At 41.4% G+C, this 26,575-nt stretch overlaps 1 protein-coding gene across 1 annotated transcript in view; it reads right to left on the bottom strand.

Moving 5' to 3' along the window:
- Window positions 1–1,125: 1,125 nt before the first annotated feature.
- FAM234A (family with sequence similarity 234 member A) overlaps window positions 1,126–26,575 on the bottom strand; it is a 131,756-nt gene continuing 106,306 nt past the window's right edge. Inside the window, exons 10-12 of the mRNA XM_082260148.1 lie at window positions 16,934–17,086; window positions 3,931–4,027; window positions 1,126–1,811 (exon numbers count right to left, since the gene is read on the bottom strand). Coding sequence (XP_082116274.1) covers window positions 1,606–1,811; window positions 3,931–4,027; window positions 16,934–17,086 — 456 coding nt within the window. The 3' untranslated portion in view covers window positions 1,126–1,605. The remainder of the gene's footprint in view (window positions 1,812–3,930; window positions 4,028–16,933; window positions 17,087–26,575) is intronic.

Raw genomic sequence — 26,575 nt, 5'->3', positions numbered from 1 at the left:
ACAGTGCACAGCGGGCATGCACAGTGGTGCACCAGGGTGGCACCGATTATGGGGAAGGAGCCAGGATCGTTGACGAGAACCCAAGAAGAAGAGAATCTGGGCTGCTCTGTGCAAAACTATTGCACAGAGCAGGTAAGTATGACATGTTTGTTTTTTGTTTTTTAAACCAACCTTTAATACCACTTTAAGCTGATCTTAGATATAAAATAGTGGTAGGATCATATGTGCAGTATAAACATGCTATATATTATTGCTGAAAAACTGTCATCCATTCTGGGATACAGTATATCAACAAAAAAAAAATGATCTGATTGTTAGCTAAGTGTTAAGCATACATAAACAGATAAGCATTTGGGAATGATGAGTGATCTGCATTTTATTTGTAGTCTAAAGCTGTGTATACAGGAAGCCCTGTATTTGAGCAATATACACAAGGCTTCCTCTAATTGGCTGAGGTGGAGGGGTGGGCGGATGATGTCACAATCTCCATCAGAGGAAGTCTTGTATTCATTGATGAAATAGAAGGATTCCTGTGAATGGCTGAGCAGCACTCAGCTGGAATTGATATAATCAGGGAACAGGAAATCCCTGTATCACTGCTGTATGTAGCTGATGAATAGTAAAATGAATAGTTTATGCTGCACTGACAATGGCTGCATGTTTGGGGCACTGTTTAAAGTGATAGCAAAGCTGGAGTTAGGTGTTAGGCCCCATTATATGTATATCACATCCAGAATCATTGCTGTTGCTGTATTAGTGTTTTGCTGATGCTGGATAGTATTATTGATGAGTATACTTTTGCCGCTGTGACAAGGAGAGCTGCAGCTCTTCTACACAGAAATCACATCATCTGCCCCCCTATTCCCATGTCCATTCACAGCATGCTCTGTATTTTGAGAGTCTTTCACAAAATACAACATATTCTGTAAATGAACAGGGGGACCCGAAGAAGCAGACTGACACCACCGATGCAAGGGCATTATTTTCTTCATGACTGTCAGACCCATATTTTACTGCAGGACAGTATTTGCATGGCTTTTAAACTTTTCAGTTAGCTGCACTGTGCCCCAACCATTCATGTTTTGGCATAGCTCATGAGCTATCGACCCTGCCCCCTGACCCACCCTAGTAAAGGGGAGGGCAGGGTTTAGGATCTTGACACTGGGTACTGATGACCCTGTGCAGGCACTGTCAGCAATGGCAAGCCTATACATTTTTTCACATGACGACTTCCAAGACCGACTCAACATAAACCAGCCCAGATTTCTATGTAGATTATCACATACTAATATACCCTATAGCTTACTAACTGCACGTGTTCTGCAGCATATCTGTACCACTGCATTAGTATTCACTGCAAATAAAATGACCAGATTATTTACAAAATACAGGTATGTTTCAGTTTCCAAAACCATACTTGGGAAAGCTTGGATTGTCCTAAAACATTAATTATTACATTTGTTTTGACTCTGTGGGCATTCAGCTTTGTTCATTCACTAAACTGTTCTTGCATTTCTTTTTTTTTTTTTTCAAATAAACGTGGTTATCCTCAAAGTAAGTAGTACGACATTTAGTGTTCTTTTTTTCTGAAATCTTTCTTTTCCACTAGTGGCTGGAATATCTCATCCTGGAGAAATAGTTCCTGATCTCCTCAGTGTCAACCTCTTCAGTCCCAAGCCCAATCACTGTTCCATTACTGATATCTTCATTTAACCTCCTCTTAGATACAGTCAGATTGCCTGGGTTTTCCATCACTTGAGGTCCTGTGATCAGAACATAGCAGGCATGCCGGCTGCGTTCAAACAAAGCCACTTTCAAGAGAAAAGTAAAAAAAAAAAAAAAAAAGATTATTAATCTGTTTTTCCAAATTTTGCTTTGATAAACAGTAACTAAAAACAAAATGAAAACTTAAAAGTGTTAAATACTCTTTCCACAACTACTAACAATTTTGAAATTTGTGCAGCTATGCTGGGTTCCGCCAGCACATCCACATTATTGATTCACAGGGATCTGTGAAAAAATGTACAACAAGCCCAGCCAGCAAATTACTCCATGGAACACGTGTTTATCACAGCACTAGTAGTCCACGGACACTTCCTTCAGCTCTCAAAATGTAAGTCGGTACCAGGGTACGGACATGGAGCTGGAGGAAGAGTCTGTAGAAGCCTGGCACTGCAACTATGATCCAGTGACCTAATTTGTAATAGGTGAACTTAGCCTTTAGCACAATACAATAAAAACAATACTGCCAATGCACACAGCCATTTCTACTATAAGCCTTTGCTACTCTCTTCTCTCATTAATGGTTTAAATGTTATAGCAGAATAGGCATGCCGGATCACTAACCCTTACAGCAGCTGCATTTTCCTCAATCTTTAGGTTAATGGTTATGCAAGCAACCATGAATGTTTATGACAGTGGTGTCTGGAAACCTGTCGTACAAATGACTGTACAGCTGATTCAAAAACCAAGATCAATATCTTGCTCATGAAACAGAATGGAGCAATAAGGCGTTGGGGCTGCTATACTATGACATAGGGAAGTATCCAAACTAGGTGTAGTTTGTATAGGCCAGCCTTTCTCAATCTTTTCAACACAGAGGAACCCTTGAAATAATTTTCAGGTCTCAGAGAAACCCTGCTAAAAATGACTATATTTACAACTCATAATACATTAGTGTGATGGTCAGTGGGATAAATGTTCCTTACACTTATGGACACTGGGAAGAATTATCTTCTTCCAGATAGCTAAAAAGATCATTGGTGTCAGGGGGAACTTATCTGGGAGGCAGAAATTACCCATTGCTCAAGGAACCCCTAGAAACCTCTGGAGGAACCCAAGTTGAGAAACACTGATATAGGCTATCCTTTAGTGTACTGTAACCATAAACTGAGCCCATGGAGTAATGTCTTCAAATAAATAGAGATGAAAATGTTTAAATTTTAAATGTTTATGGTCCAGAAAATTTTTATTAAATTCAAGTCCTTTGCAAACACATTTAGGGATACAAAGGGTTCCGTTCATCAGGGCTACCTATTCTATTATAGATTTTAAATATTATATTTATAAAATCTGTCTTATATGTCCATGTCGTTGGTTCCTATATGGGTCTAGGTTGTCTGTCAAAGGTGAGCATAACTCTCGAGGGGTCTTCAATTTCTGGGAATAATGTGAAAGGCTCTTGACCCATTTATTACTCAGCTAACTACACACGTTGCACTCAGTGCCAAGGTTTGGGACCAAGCAAGATCCAGTGCCCCAAGCAACAATAAAGGGCCTCTCCACAGCGTTGGGTCCAATTATGGTTTCCAAGGCATTAGTAAGGTAACACAAATCTGGATTAAACTGCTTCTAATGTTATAGTAGAAGGCAGTAAAGAGACGTTTGAAGAATCCAAAATAAAAAAAAAAAATAGTTAACCATAGAAAGACTTCTTCATAAGGGAGAAAAGGTCCATCATTCAAGGACAATAGCAATAAGGTCTCACAAAGTGGGGTAGTGTTATAGGGGTACAGGGGTAAGCGCATTAAAACTACTTTTATACTAAGTGCTTGTTTGATGATATCGTGCCAGATCTGAGTGTTCCTTCTCTACTTTTCTACATTATAATTATTTATATATTCTCTAACTTTAAAAACAGGAATGTGTTTAAATTTTAGTTTCCTAACTAAAGACGGAATCTATAAAACTACTAAATATTTCCTATATAAAGTGCATCTATTCTGAATCACATTTTAAAAACTTTACATTTGTAATTTTATTCTCACATTGCCAATGTCTAATACGGTATATAAAACTGAGTGATGGAGCTCTCAGGCAGGAGAGCTCAGCACCATATCAGATAGCAATTTCTTTTATGCTCTTATTGTTGAGCAAATCATAGCATCTCCCATTACTCATGTATTGTAAAGAAGCAAGTTTTAAACTTACCACCAAATACGATAATATTTTCAGCATGACTGTTTAGATTCATAAGTACTTTTGGCTGTGACGAATGAAACATGTACAGGTTTTCTTTTAGTTCCATCTACAATGAAGAAGGCAGATGCTATTTTTTGTTATTCTTAATAAATCCAAATTTCAAAATATTTGTGCAATATATTAAACATTTAATAGTTAAACATGAGAAAATGCACTGTTATTTCAAATAAAGCAAAAGGAAATCACTGCAGAACAAGGTATTTTGCAAACGCAATTAAAACAAGAAGACTAAGGTCCGGTTCACACTTATGCGATGCGGGAAGGCTGCGAATCCGCAGCCTGTTCCCGCATCGCACACGCACCCCCGGCAGTTCACACTGCCATATGCGATACGCTGGGGGTGTCAATGTAATCTTAACGACACCCCCAGTTTGATCGCATATCGCAGTGCGATCTTGCAGTTCGCACAGGATCGGATCGCACAAGTGTGAACTGCTGTGCGATCCGATCCTGATGCGGCTGCAAAAAAGGGTCCTGTGCGTGTTTGCTGCGGGTGCGGTGCGAATTTAGCCATACAAAGTGTATGGCTAAACTCGCACCGCACAGCCGATCGCATGTAATGAAGGAGCAGTGCGCTCCGACATTACATGCGAACCCCGCACTTGCATAAGCGTGAACCGGGGGCGAAAGCTTCTGTACTAACTACTAGACTGCACGCTTAAAACAGTGAAAGTGGTGTTGCTGCTTAAAAAATCTATGATAGGACAAATTACCTATAAAGTAAAATAAATCAAACAAGTTGTACATCTTATTGTGGAAAAAAAAATTAACACAGTATTAAACCCAAAAGCAATTACAGTAAAACCTTGGATTGCGAGCATAATCCGTTCTGGAAACATGCTTGTAATCCAAAGCATTCTCATATCAAAGCGAATTTCCCCATAAGAAATAATGAAAACTCAGATGATTCGTTCCACAAGTCCTTCAGTTTATAGTCTATATACAAAGATTATAGCAATGTGATAGGTTGTGTAACCATAAAATGTCCATCCACAATATGCAGCCTTTCCAAGGGGATTAGAAGCAAAATCCAGCAGGAGCTACAGAATATAAGAGATGAGAGGAGCCTCTAAGTGTAGCAATATGGTTACATTAAATGAAGGTTCAACATTTAGCAACTCACATGGTTGATGATTAAAATAGGCACATCTAAGTATGCAGGAATCTGGGGTAAAGCGGTCCACATAGACCATCTTCTGAGCCACCGACTCTCACCACTGTCAGTCTGCAATTGTGACCGGGAAGAATAGCCTGCAGTAGAGTGATCTGAAAGTGAGGCTTTGAATCACTCGTGGAGTGCAGCAGGGAAGGGATGATGAAGATGGCTGTGCAGAGGATGGTCTATGTGCACAGTTTTACCCCAGATGCCTGCATTCTTATATGTGCCTCTTTTAATCATCAACCATGTGAGTTGCTAAATATTGAACCCTCATTAAATGTAACCATATTGCTACACTTTAGAGGCTCCTCTCTTCTTTTTTATACATGACGCTACTTGTATATCAAGACAACGCTTGTATATCAAGTCAAAATTTTTTTTAAAAATGTGCTTGTCTTGCAAAGCGCTCTCAAACCAAGTTACTCTCAAACCAAGGTTTTACTGTATTTATTATTTTGCAGCTTACCAATTCTTAGATGTGATGGCTGTATTAGTTTCCTTGTTTTAGGCTTTCTTTGTGCGGTTTTCATCTGGTGGTTTTCAACAGAAAATCTGTTTTTTAAAAGCCCAAGCTCTTCAGTAGAATATACAAATGCACAAACAAGGGAAAAAAGCCAAAGAAAAGAAAACGGATTCAACCACCACATCTAAGCATTGGAAAGCTGCAATATAATACATTTGAGGTTTTGGGTTTAATACTGCTTTAATACATGCAGAATAATGCTTTCATCATGGTCAGTAATAATTCTTTTGCTTCAAAAATCTAAAAGCTTCACGGTTAAAGCTGAATTTCTTTCAAGCACATATTTAAATATATATATTTAAGAATGGTTTACCCTGCCAAAGGTTTTACCCCTTCAGACAGCACAGCCTAATTATCAACTGTCACTGTAGCAAAAGCACAAGCACAGCTTGCACTTCATATAGAACACTATTCAAAACATGCCTCAACATCTGCTAGTTGGACAGTAAGGGGGGGGGGGGGCAGCAATATATATTTATTAGGCTATTGTTGATACATGTGAAACATTAAACATAGTTACTAACTAGATGAATTGTCTTTCAACGGGAGTCGTGTCATCACCTTTTGCTAGGTAACTATTCTTATTGACAGAAATACCTAAATCCATGATCACCTGACAACAACCTGTCTCAAAATTCAAAGACCCAATATTGTAGTGGCTCTTTAGATATGAGACATAACATGAGATTAATAATACAAACAGCATGTGATTTTTTGTGGGCAGGTGTCACGCTGTCTCATGGGGAGTTCCAATTGTGACCCCCCGTAAGTCAGTGCGTCTCTGCACTCGTAAGGGGCCACAGGAGGATTCCCTTCAGGAGGACTCTGCATTTATGGAAGGGTTTTGGTTAACAGTTATCCCTCAATTATAGGGTAAATATAACATTTAACAACATTACTCCTATAATTTATTTATTTTTGATATACTGTTTTTCACTGTATAATGTTTCTCCTAGACATCACAAACCCCTAAGGAAGACCTTACTGCATGGGTCAAAACGCGTTGGGGCACCACTTTGTTGGTTGTGATGACCCATTGATTTCTGTCTATGTTTTTAGCAGTTGTGCCATCAATTATGATGGATCTATATCTGTAACCAGAGCTCATATTTTATTATGCTTATCTGAGTATCATCATTTTTAATTATTTCACAATAAAGATTAATTATTTTTAATTACTCCTTGTTAAACCTTTTTGCTGCCTGAAAACCCCTGGGGGATATTTCTCTTCTTTTTCTACCATATATTGGGGTGTGCAGCCTTCTCCTTTTACCCGTGTTGTTCCTTTCCCATTTCTACAGGTGAAACTTTGCCTTTTGGTTATTCAGTATAATAACTATATAATATTTTTTTGTAAAAAGGTACCCTAAGTCACTATTCCCAGGCAAACTATACTAGAAACTGTATATAAGAAAAGTGCGGCGCTAAACCTATGCAGACAAATTATGGGTAATATTACTATGCAAAAACACCTAAAGTGATTGTAAAACAACCCATTCAAATAAAAAGGCAAAACATCTGTGTATGGATCTAGAAAAAAAATGATTTTTGTAAGACCTTACCGTAAAATCCTTTTCTCTGAAGTTCATCGACAGACGCAGCTCCTTATCTTCATGACTCATAGGGTTGTGCTCCTCCTAGGAATAGGCACTATGCAGGAAAAAAACGTAACCACGCTTATGTGGCCTCTCCCTGCACGCATAACCCCTCGGACTCTGCTATCATCAAACAGTTTAGTTGCAAGCAGTGTTAAGAAGACAAAAAACCCCATACCTCAGAAGTAGAGGGGTGGGTGCTGCGTCTGTCGAACTTCAGAGAAAAGGATTTTACGATAAGTTCTTACAAAAATCCAGTTTTCTCTATCGTCATCAACAGACGCAGCTCCTTATCATCATGACTCATAGGGATGTCCCAAAGCAGTATAATCATGAGGGGTGGGAAACAATGCAGAAACAAAATGTAATTCCCAAAGGCTAAACTTAGCCAACCAGGTAACATGGAGCTTAACCAGGAACAACTGGCGCTCATCCGGAAAAAATGTAACCCTCAAAGAGAAACTAAATAGAGTTCTCTTTTAAACTGCAGCCTGCAAAACCTTGCGGCCAAAAGAAGTATTCATGAATGGCAACACATTTACCTTGTAGAATTTTGTGAACGTATGCACAGACGACCAAGTTGCCACCTTGCAAACTTGTAGCACCTACGCCTGATGGCGAATAGCCCAAGAGGCACTTAGCACTCTGGTAGAATGAGCCTTCACTGGGAAAGGAGGAACCTGACCCCTCAGACTGGCCAGTACTGCTGTCTGCCTGATCCATCTGGAAATGGTCGCAGCAAACGCAGCCAATCCCTTATGAGGTCCACCAGTAAGGGCAAAAAGAGCATCTGATTTTCTAAAGGACTCAGTGGTCTCAAAAGAAACCCTGATTGCCCAAACCACATCCAAAGAATGCAAGGCATACTCCTTAGGATGCTGATGCTTAGGGCAAAGTGAAGGCAACACAATGTCTTCATACAGATAAAACCACCATAGGAAGGAACGACTGATTAGGTCGAAGTACCATCCCTGTGTACCACCAGATAAGGTGATCGGCAAGACAACGCCGCCAATTCAGATATCCTGCAGGCAGAAGTGATCGCCACCAAGAAGGCAACCTTCTGAGACAAGAAAGCAGCGAAATCTCCTTTTCAAAAGGAGGCTTTTAAAGAACAGATAACACCAGATTTAGATCCCACGGAGGTAACGGGATCGCCTAGGAGGAGCCATATGGCGCACTCCCTGGATAAAAGTATGGATAGGACAAGTTTCGGCTTTGACTATGGATTAGGAGACACTAGCAATGGCCAGAGGATCTCGAGACCTGGCTACGAATCTCTGCACCCTTTTGTATAAACCTCGGGGGCCTCCAACCGAACACACAGGAGGCAGAACACCTCCAGGTGTAGGGGCCACTCCCCTTGATCCAACACCTGACGACTCAGGTAATCGGCCTGCCAGTTTTCCACACCTGGAATGTGTAAAGCAGAGAGGGCTGGAAACAAAGCTTTCCACCCAGGCCAGAATCTTGGCCACCTCCTTGGCCGCCAAGACACTCTTGGTGCCCCCCTGGAAATTGATGTGAGCCGTGGCGTTGTCTGATTAAATCCGAACTGGACAACCTTGCAGACAAGTCGCCCAATGACAGAGCTTTATCGCTCTGAGCTCCAAAAAATTTAATCGGAAGTTTTGACTCTGCCATCATCCAGGTACCCTGGGCACAGAGCTTTACCAGCACCCCGTCCCAGCCCGACGTCCATGGTTACCACCGTCCAAAACAGCGGAAGGAAGGACTTGCCCTGGCACAGTGCTGGAGACTGAATCCACCACAACAGAGCAGATTTTGTCTTGTGGCTCAACCGAATCGAAGGTCGATACCATCAGACCCAAGGCTCACATGCAAACTCGTAGAGAGGACAGATTGCTGTCCAACAACAACTGAATCGCCCCCTGCACCTTTTGCAGCTTGTCCGGAGGAAGAAAAACCCTCACCAAGGCTGAATCCAGAGTCAAGCCCAGATATTCCAGTCTCAGAAGCGGAGTCAGCGCGGATTTCTTGAAATTGATGTTCCAACCAAACTCCTGCAGAGTCTGACCGTAATCGTCAGATCCTCCAACAAGGCTGAATGAGAGTCCGCTGTCAACAGGAGATCGCCCAGGTACCCCAGTACCGCAATCCCCCGCCGGCACAGCAGTGCTAATACTGGTGCTAGTACCTTGGTAAACACTCTGGGAGCGGAGCAGAAACCAAAAGGGTAACGCCACAAATTGATAATGCTCCTCTGCTACCGCAAAGCAAAAAAAACGCTGGTGTCCAGTGTAGATAGGGATGTGTAGATATGCATCCTTGATATCTATGGAGGCTAAGAAATCTCCCTGATGTGGAGACGCTACTGCCATGTGGATGGACTCCATCCGAAACCTCTGTACCCGCACAAAGCGGTTCAGGGCCTTGAGATCCAGAATGGGACGCACCTTGCCCTCTTTTCTGGACATGGTGAATAGGTTTGAATAAAACCCCTGAAAATGTTCCTGATCAGGAACCAGCACAATCATTCCTTGCGACAGCAAGTCATGCACTGCCCCTCGCAAGTCCCTTAACCGGACTAGGCATAATTGAAGATTGGACAGGACGAGACCGGAGTTCGATCTTGTATCCCAATTGGATCAGTTTGTGAATCCATTTGTCCTGAATCAAGGAGGTCCAAGGTTCCTGAAAGAATCAAAGCAAATCAAAGCAAATCAAAACTCATGCAGCCGAGGACTTGTCTGCAGGTCCAAATTGGCCGGACTTAGATTTTCCCAAACATGGCTTCTTGGAACCCCCAGAAGACCTAAACTGTTTACCTTTTTCCTGCGAACCAGAGGCACGAAAATTACATTTGTGAGCAGTAGTATGTGGCACCTTGCCCTTAGAGGATTGGGGCAGAATAGTGCTCTTACAAACCCCCCCCCCCCCCCGTGATACCTTTGATCAACTCATCCAGGGAGGACTCGTCCAGCCACAACCTTCTTAGAAGCCTGGTCAGCCAACCAGCATTTTAGCCATACCATGCGCCTAATAGCAATCCCCACTGCTTCAGTGGTCTATTAGTTCCAGTACCGCAGGGGGAAGCTGTGCCATTTCCAAGTTACTTTTCAGTAACTGCACCCATTCAGTAGCAGTCTATACTACTAAAACATTCACAAAGGTAGCCTTTAACATGTGACTTGCTACCACATGTAAATGGCGGGCAAAGATTCCACCCGTCTATCCACGGGATCCGGAAAGGTGGTAGACTCTTCCACCGGTACCAGAGTCGCTTTATTAAACCTTGCCACTGGAGAATCCACTTTCAGTGGTACAGTCCACCTATTGGACACCGCCTCCGCAAAAGGATAACGGCATCAAAACGCTTAGGCACCACCAACATGTGCTTAATGCGTCGCCATTGTTCATCCACAATAGTATGAAACAATTCTGGACAAGGGAATACCTTGCCCGATTTACAGGAGCAAAAGACACCTGCGTATCTGACGCTGTAGGTTAATCAGCCAATTTTAGGGTTTCCCGCACAGAAACTATCAAGACTTTCACCAATGCGCGTTCCTGTGCAGTGGCTGATGAGGACAGGTCCTCTTCACTCTCAGAATGTGAAGACACTGACAGCTTAAGGTGGTCTGCGTCCGCGGCGACCATATCTGTCTCAGAATCCGAATACCATGCCGATGGAGGGGAGGGGAGGGAAGAGGGCGTTTGTGGCTGGCAGCACCAGAAATGACAAAATCCACATTTGACATCAGGCTTTGAAAAAAAAAAAAAACACCCTGCAATTTCTGGCTGCGACTGTGAACCTGAGGGTTCCGCAGTCATTTCCAGGGGGTCTGCAGGTGAATTTTTATCCTGGGACTCCATTGATCAAATCAAACATTTTTTTTGTGTAATGTCCTTTTAAGACCGCGTCCCTTTAAGACAGCTCTTACTGCGGATTCAAAATCCCTGATTATTATGTAATAATAGCAGTAATAATTATAGATCGACCGATTATTTCCCCGATATATCGGAATCAGCCCCTGAGGTTACCGATATTGCGGGAAAGTGCATGTACCGGAGTGATGCCTGCAGCTAGAGGCACCTCCCTGGTACGGGCATCCATAGCCGACGGTCAGCTGTCTTGTAATGACAATCGATGCAGCTGAGAAGCCGCTCGGCTGTTATTACAAGGAGCGGGACGGGACCCCCCCCCTCCTGCCGCCTTCCACGGCTCACCCGGTTCTACCGTCCCACCGGGAGACCCGAGCAACCATTCTGCATGGCCGCCGAAGAGAAGACCCGATCAAAGCAGCGTTCGGCTCTGATCGGTTCTCCGTGTAAAAACCCGGAAGTGATGTCATGACATCACTTTGGGGTACTCTGTGGCAAATTCAAGAAAATTACAGCATTTAAAACAGCCAAACTTGTTGGGGTCTCTTAGACGCCCAGATCCATCCACAAGAGTTTTTTAACGTAGAAAAATATCGGCCAATACCGATATGTGATGACCAAAATATCGGTATCGACAATAAAAAAAACAATATCGGTCGATCACTAGTAATAATAGCAGAGCAGAAGAGGAAAAAACCCACAGGTAAACCCAGGAAAGTTACCAGACCACAGAGAAGTATCCAGCCTGATCAGTGTAAAAAACGAAACTAACACTGTCTGCACAGGAAGAGGAAGAAGCTCTACCTCTATCATTATAAGCCAATGCCGCATGCCTGTCCATCCCACGGATCTCAAGAAAATGGCTGCTCATACATTCTCAATGGGGAAGTATAGAAAATGGCTGCCCATGCAAACTAATGGGAACACAGAGATCATGAACCACAGCAAAATGGCGGCCCACACAGCACATCATGCGGTCTCCAGGACCCCCCAAAGGGGTCCCAGAACAATAGGCATCTAAAAAGGTCGATGGGGGTGCTGTCAGCCAAGGGGAAGCTGCAACTCAGGGCGTTCCAGGTCGATGTGTCCCAGGCTCATCGCAAGCTCGTCCCCATCCATCGGGGCACTGTCGTGGCGAGGTCTAATTCTGGACTATAACCTGCTCACGCTCGCTGGCCAGGCTGGGAGACCTTAAGGATCTAGATTATCCAATGTGAAACCACAGTCGGCTGTTGCTTGTAGTTCCTCTGGATCTTGGTCCTCAGGAACTAAATAGTTAAAAAAAAAATCACAATCTTTCCCTGTTACAGCTAAGACCGAAGCCCCAGCAAGGAGCTGGGTCCTATTTCTAACAGTAGGCAGAACAAAACTGTTTGATGATAGCAGAGTCTGAGATGTTTGCCTGCAGGGACAGCCCCCATTGGCGTGGTTATGCTTTTTCCTGCCTAGTGCCTTTTCCTAGAAGGAGGAGCATACCCCTATGAGTCAAGAGGATAAGGAGCTGCGTCTGTCGACGAACGATAGAGAAACATTATCAATACATTTTTTCCCCTTTAAGTGATTACATTCCCTCTGTTCTCAGCTGCATAAGAGCTGGGGGAGGAGAAACAGCAGTACACTCAGCTTCCCAGTGAATGGCTGTGCAAGTGGCTCATGTCAGAGCAACTCTGATCATTGGAGGAGAGCAGCCTGAGTTCCCAGCATACCTTGAGAACTAACCACAGTATGTTTTCCTACTTAGTGAGATCATTTTTTTTTAATAGGAAAGCAGAGGGACTGGATTTCAAACAAATGATGCAATACAAAGGGAACAGGAGACTTTTTTATACATGTACATGGTACAGCAGCCACATATCAGAAATATTAAATGTTGGGAAAACAAACACTTTAAGTTAGGTTCAAAGTGAAAACAGCTTTATGATGCTTGCAATCGGTGACAATCACCTATACACAAGACAATCTGTGAAATGACAATACACATTTAGGATATGTAAATGGTGAAAAATCTCCCAAATGTGTATTAATTGTTCATAATTATAGTATAGCATGAACAATCACAATGTGCATAAGTCCACTGTATAAATTATGATCATCACACTGTGCAGCAATAGACAAGAGCTATGATCCAGGTGAGGAAATCCTTTTGTCCTGAAAGCCCCCAATAGTGAACAAACAGCCAATGCAACCAGATGTCCTTGATCCTCTATGAATGAGTGATCATAAGCGCTTGTGAGATAAATCCCAAAAATATCAGATGGTCTCTGCTCTTTAATCATATGGAACTATGCTCACAAGAAAATATAAATAAAACAAAGAGGCCCCATATAGTGTGTTAAAATGCAAAAAGCCACTTTATTAAAATATATAAGCGTGCACACTTCACATTCTCCAAGATAACGATACCGCTCATTAAAACATCCAAACAAGCTCTGATCTGATGGTCAACATGCGTGATGATGTCACGTCAAGCTGCATCCTATGCACTTCCTCACTAGATGATGTAGTCAAGGCAGAGCCTGACGTGTTATCGTCATGCATAGCGGCCATCCGATCTAAGCTTGTTTGGATGTTTTAATGAGCAGTACTTTTTTCTTGGGGATTGTCAGTGTGCACTCTTAGATATTTTAATAAAGTGGCTTTTTTACTCACTACACTATATGGGTATATGGGGCCTCTTTATTTATTCCAGTTTTCTTTTGAGCTTGGTTTTATATAATTCAAGAGCGGAGACCGTCTGATCTTTTTGATGGTTCTCTCAAAAGCACTTAATGACCACTCATTCGTAGAAGGTCAAGAAAAACTGGTATGTGGATCTGCATATTTGGTATGAGAATATTTGTGTCAGCAGCTTTACAATGTCTTCTTTTTTCAGTGGTGACCTGAATGTAGTTTCATATTTAAAGTGGTTCTAAAGTAAGGTGTTTTTTTTTTTTATCTTAATGCATTCTATATATAAGGTAAAAAAAACTTTCTGTGTGCAGCAGCCACCCTAATACTTACATGAGCGCCATCTTGATCAAGCGATATTTCACGAGAGCCTCGGCTCCCTCCTGATTGGCTGAGACACAGCAGTGGGCGCAATTGGCTCCCGTTGCTGCCGATCGAAGTCAGTGAGCCAATGAGGAGAGAGAGGGGGCAGGGCTAAGCCATGGCTCAGTCTCTGAATAGACAGAGCGGCCGCTTGAGTGCCCCTATAGCAAGCTGCTTGATGTGGGGGCACTCGGCAGGAGGAAAGGGCCAGGAGTGCCAGCAAGGGAGCCGAGAAGAGGAGGATCGGGACTGCTCTGTGCAAAACCACTGCACAGGGCAGGTAAGTATAGCATTTTTGTTATTTTTAAACAAAAAAAAAAAAAAAAACCTTCAATATTTTACGTTTAATATTTAACCTTTAATTTATACTAGAAACGACTGAGCCTGGAGAGGTTATGAGGATGGCCCTGCTATGACTATAAAGGTTTACTGCACAGGTGTAGCCAGTGTCAAAGAAGTTTTGGCTGGAAGACAAAGTCTATGGATCGACTTGGGTAAAATCAGCCTACCCATAGATGGATCGAATCTCAGCAGGTCCCTGCTGAATAGGACGGGATTTCATCCACCTATGGCCAGCTTTAGAATCGTTTGAAGGTTAGGTTGGCTATACATTATACAATTTTCTTACACAATTTTCCTTTAGACTCTACCTTCATGATAAGAACATTCAATAAAATACCCAAATTTAGGTAATGACTTGCATTTGACATAACTTAGAGATACTTCTGAGGTGATCAGAAATTACTGACAGTTATAACCTGCATTTAAACTGCTTCAAACTGCCATAGATTTTATGGCGCAAACAAAAGCTAACTGGCACAGACCCTAAAGCGGGCCATAGATGGTGTGAATCCTGGCTGGTTGAGCAGGGACCCGCTGAGATTCAATCCATCTATGTGCAGGCTGATTGTACCCAAGTTGATCCATCAACTGACTTGGGGATAACCAGCATGTCAGATTTCTAGCATGCGATTATTGCCAGAGGCATTATTCACGGTGTTCCTCTGGCAGGTACCCTGTGCCCTCCCCGTTTTTTTTTTTCCCCTGAAACCCGTTGCTGCAGGAAAGAAAAGTGCATTATCTAAGGCAGGTTGAAGACACCTGATCTAAGGCATACATAACACCCTCTATGCACATAATATGTGGGTCCGTAGTGTTTGTGGAACATTACATTAGATAGGGACATAGGATTTAATGGAAAGGCTAGCCCAGGGCCTGGCAAATAAATGTGAAAGATGAATCCAGAAACCCTCTCTTGAAAGGTTTAGGCTGTAAGACAAAACCAACAGGCAATTTTCATCACTTCAATAATTTGTTACCCTGTGGCAAAGCAAGTTGACAGGTTTAGATCATAATTTAATATATGGTGTATTTAGCAAACTTAGTTTAAAATTCAGACAAGACTTTTGCACTTTTCACATTTTGTAGTGTTACAACTTATAAATAAAATACATAAAACAATTTAAAAAAAAGAGCTTAACATCAGATTTGTACAACATATTTTATGCTTTGAAATAATGAACTCTTTTTATCTTGAAAAAAGTTAGTTAAAAAAAAATACTTAAAAAAATATTTGATAGAACAACTTATGTCAGCAATCATAGATGTAAGTTTTTTCATAGTAAGTCTCTAATAGCTTTTGCGCATTTTTCCGATCAAGAGTGCACTAGCTTTGTCAGGTTAGATGGGGATCATTGGTGAAGAGCAAATAGACTAAGGTCTGCACTTAATCCAGACCATACTAATGGCGCTTTTCCACTGCATGGAACTGAGCGGTTCGGCTCGCTTTTGTGCTTTTCCACTGCTGGTACCGCATGGTACAGTGTAGGAACGGTTCGGTGCGGTACGGCGTCGCTTTTCCACTACATGGAACCGAACGGTACGGCTCGCTTAAACAGTACCACCTCAGTTGTGGTTCCAACAGGGCCGTACAGGTACCATATCCAACAATCCTTTGCATGCAGCCTTGACTGTTTGTCACTACTAGCCACTGATTGGTCAGAGAATCGTTGTTATCCCACCCACTTACTTTAGTACTACTTTAGTGGAAAAGCAAACCATACCAAACAGTACCGAACCGTTCCAACACCGTACCATGCGGTACCATGCAGTGGAAAACCAAATTGAGGCAAGCAGGGCCGAGTAGAGCCGAGCCGGTACTTGCAGTGGAAAAGTGGCATAAGATACACAGGTTCTTGATTTTAAACTTTAAGAGTGAATATTAAGAAACACCCTCCATATGCTTATTGCTGTGGATCTGTTAGATATAAACTCTGACTTGTCACTGGCTACTATTTCAAGTACGACTTTAGCTAAAGGAAGACCCAGAATTTTATCTAGATTTTTAATATCTGAATTAAACAAGGAGACTGTTCTGTAGAAATCAGTTTCAGGGGTCCGTTTGGGTTTTCAGATACCCACAGTAATGGCTTTCTACATAGACATTGGGAGCATGCCTATTACAAACCTCCTCCTGTGTTAGCAGGAGCTGTGGGAGTAGTGCCAGAGAATATCTTAGACCATCTAGCCTTGTCCACAGCTAAAGAATAGGGGCCTTTGTCTGTAAAGTCAAACTCCAAGGCACCATCCTCTGGGCTTGAACTCAGAATTGTGTGCGTCTATCAAAAAGCGGGTTTTTATATTTGTGTTATGAGTTTTTTGAGGCATAAAGATCTTGATAGAAGGAAAGGCATGCTGTTAGAATATCCTTTGTAGCAAAGACTATTGTATTCTATGTTCCATCTATACAGGATATACATAAATACACATATATATATATATATATATATATAAACTCACAGTGTTGTTAGAATCTGTTGAATATTCTCCCCAGAACAGAAAAGTGGAGCGGTGGTCTCCTGTATTCAATATACCAGGATTTTGCCTGGAAGTTCCTACATTCATTTCAATTTCCCACTGCAAAGTCCCACTTTTGCTATCTATAATAACAACCTGCAAAAAATGTAAAATTTACAATTTAACAAGACCATTAAAAAACAAAAAAAAATTAAATCTGCCAGAACATAGGCATTTGAAGGTCATGAAGGCCTCATGCACATGGATGTCTAGAGGCTACAAAGTATTCTAACATTTAATCCCCAATGCTTTCCTGTGCTTTGGAAGCTGCATAAAGCCACCAATACAAGAGAATGGCTGTACGCTGCCCAAATTGTGTACACGCCAATTGCTTCTGCATCTACTTTCACACGTGCATAAATCGGTTTTCCCCAAATGTGCAAATTTTGCATATGGGGAAAATATGCCATACAGGCATGCATGGGTGACTGCCGATGCAGAAGTGTTTGACGTCTACATAAAAAACATGTCTGGGTACTGCCACTACCTTATATTGGCAGCTTTACACAGCACCCCGAGGTGCAGTAAAGTGTCGGGAATTTTATTCTAGAGGACTTGCAGGCTCTAGATATCTGTGCACATGAGGCCTAACACAGCAAACGAAAAGTTCCACATACTATCCTGTAAATCTAAATGTAAAAACATTTATGAGTAATTGATATTGTAAGCCAAGCCAGCAAAATAATTCACATTATAAACAATATTCCCAACCACTTTTGTCACATTATGCTTGCAGAAAGACCTAAAGTGTTAGTAAACTCTGCGTTTTCACTTGCACCGACAAGTAAGCTTATAAGGCCCCTTTCACACATATGGACCATTCATTTCATCTGTTCAGTCCCATTTTTTTGTCATCAGTTTCACATCGGTTTTTCATTTGTTTTTCATCTGTTGTAATTCGTTTTTCGTCAGACCTGCTTTTTTCAACGGATGAAAAATAGGGCTTTCATCCGTTCAAAAAAAAAACGATATTGACGGAAGCGGATGAAAACATATGTCAAAGAATGATCATCCATTTACATCCATAAAAATGCATTCATGTCCATTTTTCATCCGTCAATGGATGGATGAAAAACAGATGAATGGGGCCTAAGGCTTACCTGTAGACACGGAATATCTCCTAAACGTGCAGAGTTTAGGAGATGTTCACATTCCCAGCAGCCGGTAACGTCACCGGCGAACTGCGCTCTGAATGGACGGCACCGCTCATGCATATTAGCACATTAAGACATTAACCTGCAGGGTGACTTTTTTTTTTTTTTAAAGTGATATTACTACCACTTTAGGTGTTTCAGCTTTAAGAATGATAACATGTTACATGTTTCAGTCTGAAAAACTGGAAAAAGATTGTTGTAATGTCTATGTGTTGATTTCAGATAACTGCAGACCATTTATGAACATTTCTATCAAAGGAACAATAGGCTCAATTAGAAAAGCTTTAACAAACATGCATCTTTATTAAAGTGGAGTTCCACCCTATTTTTATACTTACCTCCATCTTCTCGCTCCGGGTCACCTGAAAAATAAATGGATAATCGCATATTTTTTTTTTTTTTACTTACCTCGTAGCGAAGAAAATATACTTACCTTACTTCCTTCTTCCTCCTTCCTCGGCCGCGGCCCGTCGTCACTTCCTGGCTCTGCAATGATTCCTGGGAGCTGAACGTCATAGCTCCCAGGAATCATTGCGCCTGCACCGGCCCCGACGTCAGTTCCGGGTCGCGCGCGTCATCCCCTTCTAAACAGCTTCTGGGCATGCCCAGAAGCTGTGGAGGGGTGACGCGCGCGACCCGGAAGTGACGTCGGGGCCGGCGCAGAGCATCGTGGGACCACAGAAGGCGGAAGAAGACGCCGAAGAGGACGCGCTGGCTTCAAGCTGCCCACATCTGAGATGGCAGCGCTGGACAAGACGTTTGCAAGGTAAGTATTTCGTCTTGCAGGTAAGTGCAACCCGGGACAGATCAGAGGCTAGCCATTGTGGAATGCACTAGCCCTGACTGTCCCGGGGGTATTAAAAAAAAAAAAAACAAATCCTGGGTGGAACTCCGCTTTAACAACCATGTGACAATTTTTAAATCACACTGGACTTTGCTTAAAATAATATTTTTGAGAATAAGGATTCTAAACAAACAATATAATGAATACTTTTTATGAATGTTTTTCACTACCATGCTTACAGTGCCACGATACCATAAACAGAATTGCAGTTTTAGGTAAATCTTGCAAATTTGGACAAAATAAGGTAAGTATATTCTGAAAAAAAATAAAAGTAGAGGCTATAATCAGTGTAAACCCCACGTTGAAGTGATCAGTAGATCCAGAAATAAAGGAAGATGAAGTTAAATGCAAAATTGCAAAATGACTTTTACCGGAGCTGAAGGGAGAGAGGCCAAACTAATTGTTTACAGAAAAGTCAAGATATGCAAATCATTTATACAATCCAATGTTAGTAAAGCGATCTCCACAGCTGTGCTATTGTTGTCTGCCAGAACACTCTGGTCACCGCTCCAAGCCATTGGCTGAAAGCGCAGATTGGCAGACCTTTTTCAGTCATGACCCTTAGGACAGGATACTGTACACAGGAGCCGAATGTCGGCCAGTTTAATAGATGCCACCCAACATTCCGCCTGTGTGTACTAGGCTTTAAGGTGTGCACCCCAAAGCGCAAACACACATCTATTATAGACACACATATTCCCACAAATATAAACATTTAAAAGCGTATCAAAATGTACAGTGTCAATAGGGCAGAGGATGGGGTAAGCAGAGAAGTGGACGTGGTCAGTAGGGCAGAGATTAGTGTCAGAAGAGGAGTGGACAATGTCAGTATTTTTTTGTTTTTTTTTTACATTATTATTTTTTTTATGTTTTTACAATTTTGTAGGAGCCCTAGTGGGGGCTTTTGCGAAATACCAGGGGTCTAAACAGACCCCTGATTTCTCACTTTTGAGACAGAGAAAGGGACTGAGGACAGAGATTCCCCAGTCCACTTCTCTGTGGCCTCAGCTGCACTGGACAGTGAATGAATGAGAATTGCTCTGTGCTCAAATAGCCTTCTTAAGGACTTTCTGCCCGAAGCTGGAATCAGACTAGCGAGAAATATCCAGCTGGTAGAGCTTAAAGAACATGTGGCAGTCTTGACAATTAGGGAAACAGATCTTATGCCAAAAAACCATAAAAGATGCTCATTGCCCCAATGGAGCGAGCCTTAACTGGAAAGGTGGAAACCGAATCCTTAATCCTGAGCAGCCTAAAAATGGTGGAACTTGTTGCCGGTGTGCCCTCCTTAGACCCATCTGGGAAGACAAAAAGGGAATCTGTTTTTCTAAACCAAGTACTGATTAAGAGACTTGCACAGCCTGGAAACAGTACTGGAAGAGACAGCAAGCTGATCCTCCAGCTTCAGGGTGCTGTGGACTGCATGAGTCAAAAGCAGTCTCCTTTAACTTGGATGTAATAGCACAAGACTGCGACACCTAAGTGTTATAATCATAACATTTTGCATGACTGTAGTAAATACCTCAGCTGAGATGACAGAGAATCAGCAAAACCCGAGGAGGCCAAGGAGGACTCCTAGGATGGGAAAAACTAAACACAGAGAACAGCATGACTACAAAATGAACACCCTTAGTAGGCATGATGCAAGCAGTCCCCAACCAATTAGTAGAAAGTGAGCTGGTGGGCATCTGATACAATAGTTCCCACTGTATTTTTAGAATCAGGCAAGTTGTGGCCGCAGCAAGGGCAGGCAACATACAGATGAAGCCCTTAATAACTCATGAAAAAAGGACAACTGGTAGGACGTGAGGGCCAGTGAAAGCAGGGTCAGATAGCTGGAGGTGACCAAAGTCACTGTAGGTGGGCAGCAGTCATGGATCTAGGACCAACATTCCAAATGGCTCTTTCCAATAATAGCAATGGTGGGAAGATGCTTTTTAACAATGTATGGTAGATAGCACGCATCCAGCAGAGGAAATCAGCACTCAGTTCCACAGCATTAACCTCTTCCATGGCAAAGCCAGTGGGCAAACAGAAAACCACTGAAAAGGGTAAAAAAACTTTTAGATAGTACAGTTATTCTTTAATGAATAACTTCTAATTATCTGAACATATCAGTTAAGGTAAAAGTACTCTTCTCTTACATTATGTATGTTTAAATAAGAATGTTTGATGTGCAGCAGCTTTTCCATCTCTGTTAGTGACACATTCTGGCCAGCTAACAAATCCCAAATTCTACTTTATATCCTACTATATATTTTTACTCTCTCATTCAAGCATATTTTTTTGTTTTCTTGGGTTGACTAAATTTCCATATACAGTTATAAAATAGCAAGGAGATTATGGCGTCTAAACTTGGATTAAACATTTTTAATTTGTTTAATCCAAAATACATAAAATCTGAGGTGGTCACAGCAAAGTCCATATAAACATCATCATTTCATTGCCACCTCAAAAAGGCAGGCGAGACTGTGTGCCCAGCTAAAACTTTCTTGACATTATATGGATTTAAGCACTTCAGTTCCGGAAGGTTTTACCACCTTCCTGACCAGAGCAGTTTTTGCAATTTGGCACTGCACTGCTTTAACTGGTAATTGCGCGGTCATGCAACGCATCACCCAAACCAAATTTGCGTCCTTTTTTCCCCACAAATAGAGCTTTCTTGCGAAAAAATTTTTTTACACAAAGTTATCACTGAAATTATATATTGCTCACACATGCCATGGGTACATGTGGACCCCAAAATACATTCTGCTGCTTCTCCTGAGTATGGGGATACCACATATATGGGACTTTTTGGGAGCCTAGTCACGTACAGGACCCCGAAAACCAATCACTGCCTTCAGAATTTCAAAATGCGTGAATTGCTAATTTCACTTCCTCACTACCTATTACTATTTGGGAGGCCAAGAAATGTCAAGATAGCACAAACCCCCCCCCCCCTAAATGACCCCATTTCGGAAATTAGACACCCCAAGCTATTTGCTGAGAGGCATGTTGAGTCCATGAAATATTTTATATTTTGGCACATGTTTCAGGAAAATTGCATTTTGTTTTTATTTTAAACACAAAGTTGTCACTGAAATGATATATTGCTCACACATGCCATGGGTATATGTGAAATTACACTTCAAAATACATTCTGCTGCTTCTCCTGAGTACAGGGATATCACATGTGAGACTTTTTTGCAGTCTAGCTGCGTACAGGACCCCGAAAACCAATCGCCGCCTTCAAGCTTTCTAAGGGCGCAAATTGTTGATTTCACTCCTCACTATCTATCACAGTTTAAGAGGCCATGAAATGCCAAAATAGCACAAAACGCCCACAAATGCCCCCTTTTTGTAAAGTAGACACTCCAATCTATTTGCTGAGAAGCGTGGTGAGTATTTTATAGATCTCGCTTTTTGTCACAAAGTTTTGAAAATTGAAAAAGAAAAAACAAACAAATACATTTCCTTTACTTTCTTAATTTTCCAAAACAAATGAGAAAACTCCGCATGCCTCTTAGCAAATACCTTAGGGTGTATACTTTCCAAAAAAGGGGTCATTTGGGGGGGTTTTGTGCTATCTTGGCATTTCATGGCCTCCGAAACTGTGATAGGTAGTGAGGAGTAACAACAATTTACGCCCTTAGAAAGCCCAAAGGCGGAGATTGGTTTTTGGGGTCCTGAAGCAGCAAAATGTATTTTGGGGTGTAGTTTCACATATGCCCATGGCATGTTTGAGCAATATATCATTTAAGTGACAACTTTGTGTAAAAAAAACAAAAACAAACATTTTTTTGTCATTTTCCTTTGTGTCAAGATATAAAATATTCCATGGACTCAACTTGCCTCTCAGCAAATAGCTTGGAGTGTCTACTTTCCAAAATGGGGTCATTTAAGGGGGGGGGGGGGAGGTTGTGCTATCTTGACAATTCTGGGCCTTTGAAACTGTGATAGATAGTGAGGAAGTAAAATTAGCTATTTACGCCCTTAGAAAACCTGAAGGCGGCGATTGGTTTTTGGGGTCCTGTACAAAGCTAGGTTCCCAAAAAGTTTCACACATGGGGTATCCCTGTACTCAGGAGAAGCATCAGAATGTATTTTTGGGGTGTAACTCCACATATACCCATGGCATGTGTGGGCAAAATATAATTTAGTGACAACTCTGTGTTAAAAAAACAAATAAAAATAGTGTAATTTTCCCGAAACGTGTGGCAACTATTCCATGGACTCAACATGCCTCTCAGAAAATAGCTTGGGGTGTCTACTTTCCAAAAAGTGGTCATTTGGAGGGGGGGGGTTGAACTGCCCTGGCATTTTATACCAAATATTAGAAGCTTATGCCACACATCCACTCTTCCAACCACTTGAAGACCAAACCTTTTTGACACTTATTGTTTACATGAAAAAATATATTTTTTTGCTAGAAAATTACTTTGAACCCCCAAACATTATATATATTTTTTTTACAGCAGAGGCCCTACAGATTAAAATGGATGAGTTGCAATTTTTTTCCCCACACAGTATTTGAATAGTGATTTTCCAAAAGCAATTTTTTCAGGGAAAAAAACTTTTTTTTAATTTTAATGCACAAAATCGCACTATATTGCATAAATGTTTGGTAAAATATAAAAGATGATCCTTTTCCCGAGTACATAGATACCAAATACGACATGCTTTTGAAAATTGTGCACGCCCGTGTAGGGGCGACAAACTACATACATTTTTGAGGTCTAATGCGAAAATTACTGCCCTCGATCTGACATTCGCGGTGATACCTCACATGCATGATGGAACGGTTTGTTTACATATGACACGAGACCGATGCTGGAGTTCGCCTTTGTGTGCGAGCACAGGAAACCAGGGGTGCTTTCATTTTTTTTTCTTTTTTTTAATCATTTATTTTTTCTTTTTATTTTATTTTTACACTGTCCCTGTCTTTTTTTTTTTTTATCCTTTTATTGTTATCAGAGAGAATGTAAACATCCTCTATGCTAGCAATAGGTAGTGACAGGTACTCTTTTTCGAAAAATTTGGGGTCTATTAGACTCTAGATCTCTTCTCTGCCCTTAACCACTTGCCGACTGCCTAACGACGATTTACGTTGGCAGTCAGCTCCTCACAGGCAAAGTGACGTAGATCTACGTCGCTAGCCCGTGAGGGTCTAGGGAGCGAGCGCGCGCTCCCGCGTGGTCACGGACCCCCCTTTGCGTGTGACCGGCGGACCCGATGTCATTCTCCCCTGTGTAGAAACAATGATCACACGGTTCTACTATGTAGGACCGTTGATCATTGTTCCTACAGCCCAAGCCACATCCAATCACAGTTAGAATCACGCCCCTAGGGACACACACAGCCCCTCCCTCTCAAAAAAAGTTAACCCCTTCACTGCCAGTGTAATTTTACAGTAACAGTGCATATGTATAGCACTGATTACTGTAGAAATGTCACTGGTAACCCCAAAAGTGTCAAAAATGTCAGTCAAGGGTCCGATCTGTCCGCCCCAATGTCGCAGTCCCGCAAAAAAAATTGCAGATCGCCGCCATTACGCGTTAAAAAAAAAAAACAACAAAAATGACAAAAATCTTTCCCTTTGTTAGTAAACGCGATAACTTTTGCGCAAACCAATCAAAATACGCTTTTTGCTATTTTTTTTACCAGACATATGTAGCATAAAACAAATTGGCCGAAAATGGTAAAAAATTTTGATTTTTACATTTTTTTTTGGGGGGAATTTCATATAAAAAAATGTGAAAAATATTGCTATTTTTGCAAAATTGATGCTCTTTGTTTGTTTATAGCGCATGATCAAAAAATCGCACAGGTGATCAAATACCACCAAAAGAAAGCTCTGTTAGTGGGAAAAAAAGGACGTCAAATTCGTTTAGGTACAGTGTCGCACGACCGCGCAATTATCCGTTAAAGTCACGCAGTGCCGAATCGCAAAATACCCCCTGGTCAGGAAGGGGGTAAAATCTTCCGGGGCTTAAGTGGTTAAAGCATCTGACCACACCAAGATCGGTATGATGAGATGCTTTCCCAAATGGCACTGTTTATGTCCAGGGAAACCGAAGTCATGAAATGCTCATAGCTTCCGGTTTCTTAGGCCATAGAGAGGATTGGAGCCGTTCTAGTCTCCGATCAGCTCTGAGGTCAGCTGGCAGAACCACCGGCATCATTCCCGATATAACCACTCAAAGTCCAGCAACATACCAGTACATTGCTGTTCCTTGTTAGGCATATATTGTAATGTTCTTTTTTTCCTATGGGCTGAAAGAAAAAAGAGAACCCAACAGATTCCTCCATTCACATCGATTGATCAGTGGTATGTGTTAACTTCATGTACAAGGGATATAGTTGTTTAATATACTGCCATCTTGTGGTCATTTCGGTTACTGCATCTTTTTCAGTATTCCCTCCTATTCTATGATGTATTTCCCCTTCCTGTCTAGTTTGGTTGAATTTCCCCTTCCTGTTTAGTTTGTGTGGAGGTGAAATAAAGGACGGAGTGCAGAACCACGTCGTGTCTGTGGATTAATTTAGATGGTAGCAGAGGATGGTTTCCAACTAATCTTAAAGGTTTTTTTCCTTGCAAAAAATGCCGGGTATGTAAAGAGTTAAAAACACAGAGAACCAAAACTTTTAACTCCACAGTAACCAAGAAAAAGTATGACATCCAAAACTTCGTTACATGCCAAAGTAGGGGAGCTATATATCTCCTTACTTGTGGATGTGGGTTGCAGTATGTTGGAAGAACGATTAGAACCCCTAGTATAAGAATTGGGGAGCATCTTACCAACATACAAATCGGATTCCCTGGACATAGCCTTTCAGCCCATCACGACAGATGTCATAATCAAAGCTATGCACAACTGAAAGCCGTCGTGATTGAAGGCTACTCCCCCCATTGGAGAGGGAGTGATATGAAAAGGACTATCTCCAGGCGTGAAACGTTTTGGATTCATGAATTAAAGTGTTACCAGCCCTGGGGCATGAATGTAGAGTGGGACATTAATGCCCATATAAATAATGATTAGTCCCTCCTATAATTGATACACACTTTCTTTCATAGCTACTGTTCTCTTTCAGCCAAGCTTTTCCTCCTTCATCATTATTCTCCTTTTTTAAATTTGGTGTTTAATTTTTTAGACATTTTTATATATATTTTTCTATATATTTTTTATATATTGAAAAATTTGGTATTTTATATATGTATTGTCATTAAATATACCAGTTGGCGGATGGAGATTTCCATTGCGATCCACCTCAACCAACAATTTTATTTTTATGGTTTTATACAAATAAGTTTTTTAATAATTTTTTATAACAAATTTATTTTACGTTTTTTAATATTTAATAAAATATGTCCACCTATTGGATTTTTAGTCTTTAGTCCAAATCGTGGCCATTTATGATTTATCCTCCGAAATTGCTTATTCTCACCAACAGCGAATTTTTTTCACCGTGAAGATTAGCACTTTTTAACTATATATTTTTTGCCTTTTAATTAAAATATTCTCTTTTTAGCCGTCAAGAAAGGTAAACATGGCCACACTGCTTGCCTTCTTACATTACATCACTAGTTCACGCATTGGTAGGTAA

Source organism: Pelophylax lessonae, assembly GCF_965119305.1.
Source record: "Pelophylax lessonae genome assembly, chromosome: 6".
Lineage (NCBI taxonomy): Eukaryota > Metazoa > Chordata > Amphibia > Anura > Ranidae > Pelophylax > Pelophylax lessonae.
Note: the sequence above shows the minus strand (reverse complement) of the source record. Positions and strands in the feature narration are given on the sequence as shown.